The 15,598-nt window shown below is 48.0% G+C and overlaps 2 protein-coding genes across 5 annotated transcripts in view; one reads left to right on the forward strand and one right to left on the reverse strand.

Moving 5' to 3' along the window:
• On the forward strand, nucleotides 1-7,656 carry LOC119718691 (killer cell lectin-like receptor subfamily B member 1A). 3 transcript variants are annotated; one of them, XM_072024938.1, is made up of 7 exons: nucleotides 1,617-1,926; nucleotides 3,630-4,292; nucleotides 5,008-5,109; nucleotides 5,407-5,550; nucleotides 5,890-6,044; nucleotides 6,482-6,597; nucleotides 7,294-7,656. In XM_072024938.1, exons 2-7 carry the CDS (start codon nucleotides 4,214-4,216, stop codon nucleotides 7,415-7,417), a joined length of 720 nt encoding a protein of 239 aa, XP_071881039.1. In that variant the 5' UTR covers nucleotides 1,617-1,926; nucleotides 3,630-4,213; the 3' UTR covers nucleotides 7,418-7,656. The 3 variants fall into 3 exon arrangements, 2 of the variants coding, with proteins under 2 accessions (XP_071881039.1, XP_071881038.1); XR_011803876.1 differs by adding an exon at nucleotides 1-60 and having other exon boundaries at nucleotides 808-4,292; nucleotides 5,407-6,044; XM_072024937.1 differs by having other exon boundaries at nucleotides 1,617-4,292.
• LOC106019355 (C-type lectin domain family 2 member D) overlaps nucleotides 7,274-15,598 on the reverse strand; it is a 70,043-nt gene continuing 61,718 nt past the window's right edge. Inside the window, exon 9 of one of the 2 annotated variants that reach the window (XM_072025018.1) lies at nucleotides 7,274-8,038. In XM_072025018.1, the coding sequence (XP_071881119.1) occupies nucleotides 7,915-8,038 (124 nt within the window). In that variant the 3' untranslated portion in view covers nucleotides 7,274-7,914. The remainder of the gene's footprint in view (nucleotides 8,039-15,598) is intronic. The other variant, XM_072025022.1, reaches the window with a different exon arrangement.

The raw sequence follows: 15,598 nt of genomic DNA on the forward strand, positions 1-15,598 counted from the left end.
AAGCAATCCTCTGTTACTTTTATTGAAGAAAGCCAGGGGAAGGAGTTTAAGGCCCCCGGGGTGGGGGAGTAATGCTGCACGTACTGCAGTAACACTTAAAGCACCAATACAACATTTTATTGTCTGAGCTGGCTTGCAAGGACTTGCATGCAAAGTGGGGGCCATGGTAATGTGGCTTTGACTCACCTCTTCCTAGGGCAAAACTGAAGTTTTTGAGGATGTTTGAGGTCTGGTTGGCTGCTCAAAATAACCTTTTGTCCCCTCAAAATAGGAATATCTTTTTGTTTGTTTGTTTGTTTTCTTGTGGGTACAGAGGGCACAGGGGAGAAGGAGTGAGGAGGACTTCCAGGAGATCAAGATGATTTTTCCCCCTTGGGATGTGCAAACACATGGTTGGGGGCTCAGAAAGGGGAGCCTGTCTCCATGTGTTGTGGGTTTATGTGGCAGGGTTTCGGTAGCAGGACTCCACGTCCCAAAGGACATCGAGCCCCATACAATGCAGCCAAGTCTCTGCACATTTGGGGAGCCTGAAGGACCCTGCCAGGAGCACGAGGGATGGATCTGATGGGGAAAAGTGTGCTGGGGGAGGGAGAATGAAACCATCTGGGCAGCAAAGATAAATGACGGGGATTTCCACAGCACTGAGCAAGATGATCCAGGCATTTTGTGGAAACTCAGTGGGAGGGAGGCGGAGCAAGCGGCTGTGTGCATTTGTGCACCCGTGGCTGCTCTCCTCATCCCGGACACCCTTTGGCATTGCAAATTGCTCACTAAAGTCCCCCAAAATGTATTATTACTTTTCCCCAGGCATGTCCCAGCACCTGTGTGGTTAAAGGCGGCTGTGCTGCTGTCACTGAGCCTCCTCCCAGTCTCAGCTGTGATTGCTCAGAGCATCCAGAAGAAGTTCTTCCCATGACAGCAGAGTGTAGCTTGTCATAAAACAATTCCCGGTTGTTTTGTCCCAGGAAATTATGTCATGCTGCGTTGTTCATTATTCCTAACCTCTCTTCTCCCTGCTTCCTCCAATGCTGTGTGAGTAGGGCTGTTACCAAAGCTGTGGATCAGCGATTGGTGTGCTGAGAAACGTTTTCTTTTTTTCCCCTTTTAAATACTGCCCCTTGCTCTAACCACTCCGCCTTGCTAATAAAATATTGAGGAGGAGTGGCCAAAAGATAAAAATAAAAAGAGAAGCGCACATTTCCATTAGAAACCTGCCCGTTTGCTAAAACACATATTTTCTCCCAGACGAAGCTGTGGGCAGCTCTTGGAGGCACAGGAGCTCTGCAGGACATGCAGCACATGATGAGAAGGCATGGGAAGCTTTCCATCAAATGCCATATATTCAGGCCATATTTTCTGCTTTTAAACCAGCAGTAACCAGAGCACCAAATTCCTCTGCCGCCAAGGCAGGAGGTGTCTCTAGAAATTTGCTTTATGTTTTCACAGAATGACAGAATTGTAGGGGTTGGAAGGGACCTCAAGAAATCATCAGGTCCAACCCCCATTTCCTTCAAAAATGACAAATTTTGCAAGAAAGCCATCTTTCAATTTTATTTTATTTTTTCCAATTTTATCTTTAAAGATAGAGCAGCGTCTCTTCACACTTCAGTTTGAAAGAGCACCTTTAGGCTGGCCACAGACTGGTGAAAACATCCCTTTTATGGAGAAAAAGGGTTCTTGAACATGCTGGGTGGCAGCTTTATAGCGGGTTTGCTCCCTGCAAGTGTAAATGAATTTTGCCCGGCTCAATTCCCCTACTCCCTGCCCTTTGCAAACTCAAAGCTCAATTTTAATCCGCTGATTTTTGAAGTTTTCCAGAATTGGGACCCATGCCTGGAGGGAGCTTTGGCTCAGCTGGGGGGAAGCCTCTGTGATCCAGAGCAGGAGTAGTCATTGTGTGTTGCTCCCTCTACCGGAGAAAATAAGGTGATAATAATGTGTTTTGGGTTGGGAAAGGTTGTGTTTGAGGTGGTCGAATAAAAAGGGGGTTTATAGGTTAGTTTTGGGCAGCTCCAGCCCCAAAAGAGAGGGGGTGAAGCAGGAAAGATGGGACGGGCTACTGGGATGGACCAAGCTCTGGGTTTTGGGTGAAGGATGGAGTTTGGAAGAGGAATCTATTTAGAAAAAAAAAAAATAAATCAAACACAGTGGATGCAAAATCATTTGAACCAAAATTTTGGGTGTTGAAAGGACACCTAAAAATCCTCAACATGAATTTGTACAGACATAAAATGTAGGCAAAGGACAATGGGATGGACGCATCCTTTCTGCTGTGCCATGGGATCCCCGTTTGGGGCTGTCTGGTAGAGAAAGATGATTTCTCGTCTGCTTTATTTGACCAAAAAAAGACCTGCAGAGCAAAGCCACATCCTCCAGTACCTCACAGAGCACGAGGGAGAGCAGAGCGCTGCTGCTGCAGGAGGAAACCTCAGGGCTTCAGTTGTTTTCCCCAGCCTAAGAGGGGACAAGAAGGGTCTGGGGGATCCGTGCCGCGATGATGGGAGCCGTCACCTCGTTGGCATTGGTTGGTGTGTGAAGGTGTTTTGGATTTTGGGATGGGCTGCAGAAAAAGTGGGAAAAGTTGCAGGTGTTTCACCCATTTCTTCCCCTGGAGCATTTCTTCAGCTGGTTCACCACCACCAACCACAGAGGCTTGTGCAACCCCTTCTCCACAAAAACCTTCTCTCAGTCATTAATTCCACCAAATTTTGTCCTCTCCACCCCAAACAGAGGAGACGTTTCCACCACTTTGCTCTACAACCCTTGTACTCTTTGCTCTGGAGCAATAGTTGGGGTATAGAGGCTGTGATGTGAGTTCAGATATCTCAAACCTGAATTTAGTTGATAAATCCAGCAAGGTTCATTGACGAAATAATGACATCCAACCTTCTTAATGAGGTGGCTCTTCACTGCCCATATTCCCAAAGACTTTTGGTGGAGAAATTTATGGAAAATGGAAATTTTGCACCTCCAAAGCCTCAGCCATCTAAAGGAAGGGAGATGATGGGGGTGATGTTTGGGGTGAAGCATCTCTTCACGCTTGACCAGGATTTGTGAGAATATAAATTAAAATAAAATAAATGAAGGTGCTAAACTATGGGGTGAAACGGAGCAAAAATAAACCAGAGGAAACAGGGATGCTAGGACTTAAAAAACAGAATCATAGAATATCCCTAGTTGGAAGGGGCCCATAAATTAAAATGAAAAATAAAATAGGAAGGAAATTTCATCCTGGGGTGGACTTCTTGCTGCTGCAAATTTCTTTTGCATGAAAAGAAATTTGCCTGGGGGTTATTTAAAAGAGAAAGTGCAGAATCCAAGAGAAACCAAGAAAATTCAAAAAGCCAGAGGCAGGAAGGGCTGAAGACAGGGAGGTTTGGGGTTTGGTGGCTTAAAAATTAAACGAAGACACAAAACATAACGAGGTGTTAATCTGTTAAATCTTGTCGTGGATGAGGTTCTGAAAAGGTGCTAAACCACCCGCTGCTGCTGTCAAGGGAACAGTTCTGCAGCACTTTTGCAAAAAATGTTAGGTAGGGAGCAGCCGTGCAGATTCTACCCTAAAATCTATTTCATTTTATTTATTTTTGCTAAAATCCCCATCCCTTATACCTGTCCCTGGCTTGCAGAGGTGCTGGAGGCAAAGGGGCTGAGCGCTGGTGGCTTCTGCTTCTTCTTCCCCCCTCCAAGGTTTTACCCTCACCTCCAAAGGTGGGAAAGGGAGAGGTACTGATTATTAAGTGGAATTTTGAGGATAATTGCATGGAAAAGGGCATTATGCTCCCCTCCCCACCTTGGTGCCAAGGTGCACAAACCTCTGTGCAAGAAGATAATTGCAATGCAAACATGATAATAAATGAGATGAAAGCCCTGCCCTGACCCCGCTCTCCTGGAGAAGAAGGGGTTGCTATTGCTTTTTTAATGCTTTTGATTTTGATATTTCTTTTTGCTATATATATATTTAAGTTTTATGCTAATTAAATAAATGTCCTTCCCTTTGCACCTCTCAGAGGCTGCTTCGCTTTCGGAAACCGCTTTTTGTGGGCGGCCTCAGCAGGTTGGGGAGCAGAGGGCAGCAGGCGAGGCTCAGACACCCAGCGCCGCTTCACCCAGTTTTACCTCCAGGAAAAAAAAATATATATATATAAAATAATAATAATTTCCTTTTTCTGCCCCTGCACCTGGCTCTGCTGCTCCCTGGGGACTGCTGGCAATGGCACTGACAACGGTTTACACCGACCTGGAGTTGCCGCCGGGTCCCAGAGGCATCCCACAGCTCCCAAAGCCTCCCGGTGAGTGGATTTGCTTCGTACCCATGGGTGCTGGGGTCCCTCTGGGCTTTGGGCCTATATCTTTTGGGGGAGGTGGGCTGGACGCCCTACAAACGGTGCTGGTGCTGTCCCTGGTGCCACTCTGGAGCTGCTGGGCCCTAGAATGGGGCGGGGAAAACACAGGAAGAAGAGTTTTTTTTTTTTTTTTTTTTTTCTGGCCCAAATCCTCATTTTCCTCGAGGATGTTTGCCGTCCACCTCCGCTACGGGGCAGAGCAGCTGCACGAGCAGATTTCTTTCCCCAAATCTCTCTGAAACGTGCTGCAAGGAGAATTTCCCCGAGGACACCGCTACCTGCAGAGCTTTTGCACGCTCCCCTTTCTCACCTCGCTCGAGGGCTTCTGCAAGCGGGCTGCAACCGAGCAGCAATTGTGGCTTTGAGCACCCCAAGGCTTCATTTTGGGCCCTTCCCTTGAGCCAGGACCCCCCCAAGCCCCCTCCCAGGTGCAGCACGGGGTGCAAGGAGCTGAGCTGCTGTTCATCACCTCGGCCGAGCGAGGGAGGCAGCTTGTGGGTGTTTTTTTTGCTTCTCAGCTCCCCTCCAAGCCACCTTGCAGGATGCAGGGTGAGGGGGGGAGGGGGGACAGATGTGACTGTCCCCATGACGTGGACACCAAACTGAAGGGGGTTAAAACAGGGAAGGGATGGCGACGATGTGGGTTTCTCTCCCAATACAGGTCCCGTTGCAGGTCGCCGGTGGTACTGGGTGATAATGGGAACCGGATGGGTTGGGGCCGCCGTCCTGGCGGGCATCGTGGTGTGGCTGCTGCAGCGACACGGTGAGTGGCGGGGTGTCAGGGTGGGGGGAAAACAAATCAAATCCCCCCCAAAAAAGCCATGGCAGCTCCGTATTGCACCTGTATTTAGAGAACATCTCCTGGACACACCAGGTTGTTTTCTTGTTTGTTTTTTTTTGTTTATTTGTTTGTTTTGTGGGTTTGATGCTTGTGCTGCCACAAATCCCTGCTCCCTCTGGCAGCACCTTGCTCCGTCCCATGCCGAGGGTGGCTCCGCACAAGGGTTTCACCCCACTGCTTGCATCCTGGGGTCAAACCCATCCCGCCCCCCAATTTCAGATGGAAACAGCCTCAATCTCACTGGCTCGTGCTCCTGGGAATCCTGCCTGGGCAAGGACACCACCAACTCCAACTGCTCCCTGAACTACTTCCAGCTGGGGCTCAGAGAGCGGCTGTGCGAGGCCGAGAGCCACCAGACACCAGGTAGCCCACGCTGTTACGGAGGTGTTGGTTTGCTTTGGGCCCCTCCACGCAGAAAACGGGGCCCGACAGCGAGGGAAAGCCCCCCTGGACTCCCCATCCTGCTGCTTTCCCTCCGTGGTGTCACCTTTATCCTTCCCCTCTCCATGCACCCCTCTTTGTCCCTTCAACCTCTGCTCCTATCCCTCCAACCCCAGCTTTCCCCCCAGTTCTCATAAAGATTTTTCTCCTAAAAAACAAAACAAAATAAAACAGGGGGTTGAGAAAAGCTTGGGAGGGTCCTGGGGAGGGGTCTCCCAGCTTCGCCCCTTACCCAGCTCACGTCCCCAACCCCTGCCTCAGGTGCCGAGGGCTGCTGGCTCTGCCCTGCGGGCTGGCAGCCCTTCGCCACCAAATGCTACTGGGTTTCTGCAAAAACCCTGTCCTGGGAAGAGGCAGGAGGTGACTGCAAGGACAGGAGGGCGGAATTGGTGATGCTGAAGAGCGTGGAGGAGAAGGTAAAGGACCAAAGAGAAGCATCGCGACTGCAATCGGATTTTTTTTTGTAGCTGATGCTGCCTGCCCAAATTGCAGAGACACTTGGATGTCAGGGAAAAATAAATTACAATAAAGAGGGGGAAATAATAATAATACAATAATACAATAATACAATAATAATAGAAGGGGGAGAAAAGAGGGATGGAGCGGGGAAGAAAAGGGAGAAAAGGGAGGAAGAAAAAGGGGAGAAAAAGAGGATAAGGGGGAGAAGGGGGAGAAGGTGGGAAAAAGAGGGAGAGTGGGGGAAAAAGTGTGGGGGGGGGAAGGGTGAGGGGCTGGAAAAAGGGAGAGGTGGGGAAAAAGGGAGGAAGAAGAGGGAGGAAAGTGGAGAAGGGTGGAAAAGAGGGAGAAAGGTGGGGAAAAACAGGGAGATGGGGTCTGCTTCCTCCTCCCCTAGAACTTCATTGGGGCCATGAGCAAAGAAATACCAGGGAGCTGGACGGGGCTCAGCACCATCCCGACTCAGGGCGAGGAGTGGACGTGGATGGATGGATCCCCTTTGCAGGATGATTTGTGAGTTGTTCCTAAGACCCATACAAAAACCCCATCCCGGAGAAATTTTGGCTGCTCACCTGCTTCCTTGACAACAAACTCCCCCCAAAATCCTTCCTGAGCTGGTGGGGAACAAATGAAATTTGGGCAATGCGGGCCCGCAGCCCCCAGCTGCTCAGCAAGGAGAGGAAGAAGTAATCAAAGCATTTTTCCTAAGTATTTTCGCTGCAATTTCAGGCAGGGAAATTTCAACTGGTTAAAAAGGAGATGCCCTAATCCGGGATATTTTGCAGCTGGGGTCCTCCTGTAGCCACATTGACTTTGATATCCAAAAAAAAAAAAATAGAGCTTTTGGGAGAGATAAATATTTATTAGACAAAGCAGAGGGTGTATGGGGAGGAGAAACAAGTGTTTTTTTGTTTTGTTTTGTTTTGTTTGTTTATTTTTGTTTGTTTCTTTTTTTTTTTTTTTTTTTTTAGTATTTTTTGTATTTTTGTTTTGGTTTGTTTGTTTGGTTGGTTGGTTTTTTGTGGGGCAAAAGCTGGAAAATTGCTTTCTCTGGAGAAACAGGAGGCAAACAGGGTGGTACACTCCAAGCTGAACGGCTGACTTGGTTAAAGTTTTTTGGGGGGCTAAACAACCATCTGAAGAGATGAAATGTTGCATCCAAGCGCTTTCTGTTGTGCTGACTAAAATCTTGCTTACGGTGCTCCCCAGGCTGCAGGTGATGGGGGAAAAGAGGGCGAATGCCTGTGCGGCGATATTGAAGGGGCAGCTCCGCTCCCACTTGTGCAGCACGCCGTTGCATTGGATTTGCCAGAAAGAGGCCACCAAGATTTAAGCACAGCTTCAACTGAGGGAGCCACGACAAGGCACAAACGGGATGGGACACGGCACCAGGATGCCAAAAAGCAGCTCCAGAGCTTCGAGGCTGGTGGCTTCTCCCAGCTCTGCTTCGTTCCTCCGCTTTCCCTTTCTCCTCCTACCTCTGAATCCCGCAAACAAGGGCATCAAGCCCTCAAGCTTCGGAGTGCTGGACAAATGTTTTTTCCAAACCTTTTGGATATTCCCAAGTCTCTCTGCAACTGCCGCAAAGACACGAATGGCTGAAGGATCCTTTGATCCCAGAGCTCCACGCTGTTGCTTCGAGGAGTTTCTACTTCTGCAAGCTGAAGTTAAAATAAATTAATACTTATTTTTTTAAATAAAGCACCGTCAGGAACCCTACACAAGGGGGTTTAATGATAGCAGCTTTCTCTTCGTCATCTTCACGTGTAAATTCGGAGGCGACTCCAGGATGCAGGAGGATGCTGCAGGGGGCCACTCAGGGCTCTCCAACTATGCTCCCCTGGGGCTCTGCAGGGGGTGGCTGCAGACTGAATACTTCAGCTGGGAGCACCAGTCACTGCTGACCCCATCACTGTTGATGTAGGCACATTGGCCATTGCCCCGGATAACAAACCTGCACAGAGTAGCAGAAGGAGAAGTCAAGGGGCTGAGCATCCCCCACATAAGCAAACGGTGCTGGAAGGAGGAGGAAGAATCCTTTCCAGCGGACAATGACCCCTATGCTAAGCTAAGTCTGCCCCCTTCCATGAAGGAAGGAATATTTTTGGTTGATTAAACCCATATGGGTTCATCCAGGGATGCCCTCTGCATCCACAAGCTGCTTCCCAGTGTTATATATGGAATGGTAATTCGTGTCGAGAAAATGGTTGATATTAATAAAGAAGAGGGAGACTTGGGAGTGTGGCCATGGGGGTTGGAAAACCCCGTGATTGACATAACATTAGACTCTTAATGATGAGGCCATCAGGAATATAAAAGAGTTTAGAGGGAACAAAGAAGGGTGATTCAGGAGACTCCATGCAGTCTCTTTCAGGTTTCTTGTTCTCCAGCCCTTAAGCCATGGAAGTTTCTGTGTGTTTGCTGTTGTTGTTACATTCAAAGTTGTTTGACCAATTAAAAGTTGTTTTGAAAAGAATTGCAGTGGAGAGAAGTGTATAAGAGGGGAGCCTGCCCTCAAGATAAAAAAAAAAAAAAAAAAAAAAGGCAACAGGATGTGATGAAATTATGTCATCAATAAAGAAGCAGAAAGAAGGAATGAAAAGGAACAGGCTGGCAGAATGGAGACCAGAACGTTAACAGGCACATTGATCGCCTCATGAAGATAGGTTCGACCAAACTTGGCAAACTGCTCAGAGAAGCTCGTACAGAAAGTTGCTGGAAATGGGTGCACCGGAGTTGGGAAGAAGCTCAAGCTGAGAGAAGCGGAGCCGTGCACACAGCTGCCCCTCGCTGGTCAGCAGCTGCACATTATGGGGAATCATACGTCCTCACATACAAAGACTGTCCTGGTAACCTTACAGCTCATTCTCCTTATTAACAATTGGACAGTTTATGAGCCTGAAATATGGGACCAAATTGAGGTCAAGGTGTGGGACTCTGCAACTAAAAATGACAAGGTTGCAGTGGGATTGCTTGGCACCTGGAGAGCAATCCCTGAGGCCTTGAAGAGCCATGTGGGGCCACAATTCACAAATGTGTGGTTTACCAGACAGTGAGGGAGCTGCGGGCTCCTTTGCTGATCCGACTGCTACGCCATTGGCCCCTCTGCCACTACAGCCGTCAAAGGCTTTTGTTGTTACGCCCCCTGTTGGCCTAAACGTGCCTTTCGACCCAGGCCTCATTGGCCTTGAAAAGGAGATGGATATGCTTTTCTTTGATCCGGGAAGAACAGGATACATAAGACCTGAAGACCGAGTTGCTTGACAACTTAAAGCGAAACATATTGTTCAAAAGGAATGGAAAATGGAGACTTGTTTGTAATCAATAAAAGGAATGGAAGATTGAGACTGTTAAGTAATGGATCTTAAAGGATTGTTTGTTAACTTTTCTGATTGCACATATGTATAGGTGTACTCGGGTTTAGTATGTAAAAGCAATGTTCTGTATATTTAGAATGTTTGATGTTCACGTGTGCGTGTTGGTGGAGCATAGACTCCCCACACACCCAGCCCTATTTACTTGCCTTTTATAGCTTTTATACCTTTTATAGCTTTTATACCTTTTATAGCTTTTATAAATATTAACAAATTCAGATTGAGTTGAGACTTCATTTATAATACTATACTATACTATTTATACTTATAAAAGGTATAAAAGGCAATTAAACAGTGCTGGGTGTGCGGGGAGTCTACGCTCCACCAACACGCACACACAAACAGCAAACATTCTAAATATATAGAACATCGCTTTTACATACTAAACCCGAATATGCCTGTACATATGTACAATCAGGAAAGGTAACAAACAATCCTTTAAGATCCATGACTTAACAGTCTCAATCTTCCATTCCTTTTGAACAATGTCTCGCTTTAAGTTGTCAAGCAACTCGGTCTTCAGGCCTTATGTCTCCCGTTCTTCCCGGATCAAAGAAAAGCATACCCATCTCCTTTTCAAGGCCAATGAGGCCTGGGTCGAAAGGCACGTTTAGGCCAACAGGGGGCGTAACAACAAAAGCCTTCGATGGCTGTAGCGGCAGAAGGACCGGTGCCCTAGCAGTCGGATCAGTAAAGGAGCCCGCAGCTCCCTCACTGTCTGGCAAACCACACGTCTCTGACTGTGGCCCCACATGGCTCTTTAAGGCCTCAGGGATTGCTCGCCAGGTGCCGAGCAATCTCACTGCAACCTTGTCGTTTTTAATTGCAGAGTCCCACACCTTGACCTCAATTTGGTCCAACGTTTCAGGCTCATAAACTGTCCGATTGTTTATAAGGAGAATAAGCTGTAAGGTTACCAGGACAGTCTTTGTTCCTAAGGACGTATGACTCCCCATAATGCGCAACTGCTGACCAGCGAGGGGCAGTTGTGTGCACAGGTCCGCTTCTCTCAGCTCGAGCTTCTCTCCAGCTCCGGTGCGCCTATTTCCAGTGACTTTCTGTACAAGCTTCTCTGAGCAGTTTGCTGAGTTAGGTCAAACCCATCTTTATTAGGTGATCAAAGTGCCTGTTCCTGTCCTGGTCTCCACTCTGCCAGACTGTTCCTCTTCACTCTTTTTTCCTGCTTCTTTATTGATGACATAACTTCATCAGTGTTGCCTTTTTTATCTTGAGGGCAGGCTCCCCTCTTACACCCTTCTCTCCACAGCAGTTCTTTTCAAAACAACTTTTCATTGGTCAGACAACTTTGCATATAACAACAGCAAACACCCAGAAATTCCATGCCTTAATGACTGGAGAACAAGAGACCAGCTGGAGAACAAGAAACCAGAGACTGCATGGAGTCTCCTGAATCACCTTTCTTTGTTCCCTCTAAACTCTTTTATATTCCTGATGGCCTCATCATTAAGAGTCTAATGTTATCTCAATCACGGGGTTTTCCAACCCCCATGGCCACACTCCCAAATCTCCCCCTTCTTTATTAATATCAACCATTTTCTCAACACGAATTACCACTCCACATATCACAACTCAATATATAACAGGGGCATTGAACGGCCGTGAGCTGTGGCAGGAAGCTCCGGCCCCGCCACTGGTTCGCACTTCACCAGTACAGCTCTGAGCATTTTGGTTTCCTGTCCTCTGGACCCTGTTGTGTCCCCTCCACCTGCTGCGTGTCCTTCTGCCATGGAGGATGAGGATGGCTACATGGCCTTGGACAGGCGATGCAAGCGGGGTGCTGCGGAGAGGCTGGGACCCCTCCGGGACGCAGGTAGCGGGGTCCGATCCTCCGTCCCCACCACGGGTTTGTGGTGGCGAGAGGATACCCCGGGTGGCGATTGGTTGGCAGGGGGAAGAAGCGGGGTGGTGCAGCTCTTGGGGTCCCAGAGAGTCGCTCAAGCTGGGGAAACTGTGAGGTGGCTTACAGGGGATGCTTGCCTTTGATAAACTCGGTATTGTGGAACAAAAATGGTTTTGCACCAGAACTGGGAACAAGGGCAAGGACAGGAAATGCCACAGAGGTGGTTCCATTGCTCTGTGAGGGCTGGAGATGGATGAAGTGTGAGAAAAGAGAGAGAAAGGAAGCATTTTGGGGACCTCTGCTCTACGGTATCCCCTTGCATGGCAAAGTACTCGGCAGTACATCCCCATTTTCTAGAATCATAACGTTGGTGTGTACTACCCCATAGGAGGTCAATTTCTGTACCAGCACACTTAAGGGGAATAGGAGAAATGGGAAATAAGTGTCCCAGGGGACAGGGGGATGTCCCTGGGACAATGCCTACTGAGAGTCCTTTAGGAAGAATGCTAAGGAATCGGTTGCAGCAAGGTTTGTAGCTCTAGGGGAACATGGGAGGATGGAAAGAGCATGCAGGGCTGATGCGTGTCTTTTGAAGGCACCTGCACTTGTTTGAGGACCTCCAGATGGATTTAGAGGTGGCTGCATGGTAAAATTCAGAGTCTGTCCTCACCCACCCAAAAACCTTGGCCAGTGCCCATCCCACCAATGCCCCACCACAGCCAGATCTTGCTTTCCCCCAGCATTACCCCATTTATATTGTTTTTCTTCATCTCTTGGAGGAACTTCTTCAAATAGGAAGATTTTGAAACCAGGCTATCCAAACTAAATGTCTTGCAATTATGTTATCAGGATGCAGATTTTTACATAAAAGAGAAAAAAATATTATTATTATTTTTAAAAGTTTTGCAAGCTATGGTCAGGATGGAGGCAGAGCCCTTTTGCAGCCTTTTTTTTTTATTAGTTGCGGAGGTCATCTCTTGTTTTTTTTTTTTGTTTTTTTTTTTTTTTTTTTGACACCTTTTTTTGTCACCGTGAAGGAAGAGAAATGTAAAAGTGGTCCTGCCTCTGCTCAATGCAGAAAATCGAGTACAAAATTTTCCATGAAGTCAATGAAATCCGAAGGCAGAGCAACAACAAATAGCAAAATGGATTGGTGGTGCTTTTTCCCAAGTCCTAGGAAGTGCCAGCTGCTCCATGCAGCAGAGACTAGGTCAAGCTGGCATGAGAAAATGAAATTAAACATCAAGATAATGCATATTTATTTTGCTGCAGAAAATAAGCAAGGGAAAAAAAACCCTCTTTGCCTCTTCTGGTGCAAAAGTTACAGGATAAATTACTTGGCATGGAAGAAAAAGCAACAAATTGCAATCAAAACCATCCCCTTCCAGCTTTTGGTTTACACACAACTGATGCCCAAGCCGTATTCCAGGGAAGACACACCAAATACCACCTTTATCCTCCTTCCCTGTATATCTGCTGGTATGCATTGGCCTGCCCCCATTAAAATATATATATATATATATATATATATATATATATATATATATATATATATATATATATATATATATATATACATTGAAGGGCTTTTATTTTGTCTTTTGTCACCTCTCTACTCTCCTGGTAGCTCAGCACCGCAGTGCTTGCTGTGGTCACTAAAGACAAAAGGTGTTTCTGCACCTCCAGAGGTGCAACCTCCTCCTGCCTTGAGGATGACTGCCTACCTGCCATCCTTCGACTGAAAGGGACCACCATCCCTGGAGGTCTTTAAAAGACATTTAGGTGTTGAGCTTAGGGATATGATTTAGTGAAGGACTTGTTAGTTTTAGGTCAGAGGTTGGACTGGGCGATCTGGAAGGTCTCTTCCAACCTAGATGATTCTGTGAAAGGAAAGTCTGTAGCATATATCTATGTATCTATAAAAAAAAAAAAAAAAAAAAAGAAGAAGAAGAAGACTAAAAAAAGCCATTTCCTGGCACTGGACGCAGGCGCAAGAATGTTGGTCATAACACAAAGGTTGCCCGGGGACGTTGTCACTCCTGGGATGCTTCTGTGGGCGGGCAAGCTGACCATGGCTGGGGAAATTATGTATGCCGATTTAAGGCAGCCCGGAGAGGGGGCTCTTCACCTGCTGAGAGGCATCACAGTAAGTGTGATTTTGGGTGGTGGGCGCTCACGGCGAGCTCCAGGAAGAGCTGACGTTTGGGTCCGCTTGCGTCTTGGCCAAGAAAAACGGCCAAGTGCCAGTTGGGGTGCGGGGTTGATCCCGGTTTGTGCAGGCAGCGAAAGTAAGGAAGGAAAGAAGGAAGGACAGGGGGAGAAGGAAGCTTGCAAATGGCCAGAGCTTCAACGATTTCACTGCTGGGGCTGCTATCCCCACAGCAAAAATCAGCCCTAACGCAAGCCGTTGGAAGTCAAAGCTTGGCAAAACATGCCCAGGACCCTGGTGGAGAGGAGGTGTGGAGGGACCCAAGTCCCACCAGCAGCCACCTGTTCTAAATGAGGCCAATTTCCCAAGAGTTTGGGTCTGTCCCCCCTGCTCTTGAGGACCCCCACCGCCTCCCAGAGCACTCAGAGGTGACAGCCTCACTTCCGAGCCCAACCTCAGCACCAAGCCTCCAACAGGAGCAAAGCCCTCCACCGGGACTCCTTCCCCACTGGGACCCACTGGTGCAACTGGGAAGCCGCAGCCCAGCCGCTCCCCATCCCCTCCAAGCACCTGGAGGCTTTGCTCCAGCCAAAGCTGCACCACGGTGAGCAGCAGGACCTGTGCAAGGAGCGTCCTGGGGTGGGAAATGCAAAGAGAAGGTTGAGATCGTTGGGTTTTCACTTGTTTTTGTTTTTTTTTTTTTGTTTTTTGTTTTTTGTGGAGGTAGCAAAGCGTCTGTCGAGTTCTGCTCAGAGGGGCTCTATTTTGTTTTATTTTGTTATGATATGATGTGATATGATATTTATTTATTTTTTTTATTTATTTCATTTCATTTCATTTATTTTAATTTTATTTTACAAGAAAGCACTTTCTGAACAATACCATGGGCTCTTTCAGCTCCCGCCGTGTGCCCACGGTGGCACGGAGTCCTTCTGAAGCTGAGCGGGCTGGGCTGCCTGGTGCTGGTGGTGCTGGTGGTGGTGCTCAGTGTGCAGGGTGAGTAAAACCCACTTGAAAACGTCCAAAACTCAAGCGAGCACAAGGGAAATTGCACTTTTATTTATTTATTTTTATTATTTTTTATTTTTCTCACCAAGGGGAGGTCAGGGTTCTATCCCAGGAACTGGGATAGTGATACTGTTTGGGTGGGGATGATTTTGCCCCATGTGGACAAGGGTAAATCCCCTCTCAAAACAAACACACAAATACAAAACCACAAAAAAAAAAAAAAAAATAAGGCAACAACAACCAAAAAAAGGGCAACATTTCTACGCTATTGCAAAAGTTGTGTTATAACGAGAAAAGGCACTTGCACAATAGCTCGGGGAACCCAACTCAGCCCTGCTCGGTTTTCACAATGTTGCCCCCAAACAGCCTCAATCTCACCCCAAAATTTTATCTCTAAGTTTTTCAGAAGGCGCCGACACCTCCCAACGCTCTGCAGAACAAGTGCGAGGCCAGGGGAAGGAACAGGACAGAGGTGTGCGCGATTTCCTCCCTGCAGCGCTACTTCTGCCGCTGGAATGGCTCTGCAGGTAACCCCTTCCCCGGGGGTCCTTGGGGTGCAGTGGGTGTCCCCATGGGGCTGTGAGCCCAGCTCAGTGTCGATGAGCATGGCGAGGAAGAGCTCGTTTTGCTGATCATCTCCATCCTCTGTGGGCCTCCGGGAGGAGGAGGCACCTCTCCACCTTCACCGTGTTCACCCCACCATGTCCTCCTTGTGGTGGATGGGTGGGAAAAGTGGGCATGAAACATTTGGGAGGGGAGAGAGCTACCTCCCCATTGTCACTTGACTGGTTTGAGCGAGACCTTGAGCACTTTTGGGGTGTCTCACGGCTCCGTCTCCTCTCCAGGCCACGGGGGCTGCAAGCTGTGCCCCCCGTCTTGGCAGCTTTCGGGAGACCAGTGCTACCAGGTTTCCAAATCAACTGGGAACTGGACGGAAGGCAAAAAAGACTGCGAAAGTCAGGGGTCCCATCTGGCCGTGTTCCGAAACACCACCGATATGGTAAGTGCAGAGTGTAAAAGGCTTGAAAAGGACCCAAAAGTCCTGGGTTTTGGTGAGTAGAGGGGCAAAAACTGCCTTGGAGCTGCTGGTTGGCGGCAGGAGGCTTGGTAGCTCCAAGCCAC

Source organism: Anas platyrhynchos, chromosome 17, assembly GCF_047663525.1.
Source record: "Anas platyrhynchos isolate ZD024472 breed Pekin duck chromosome 17, IASCAAS_PekinDuck_T2T, whole genome shotgun sequence".
In the NCBI taxonomy this organism is placed as follows: domain Eukaryota; kingdom Metazoa; phylum Chordata; class Aves; order Anseriformes; family Anatidae; genus Anas; species Anas platyrhynchos.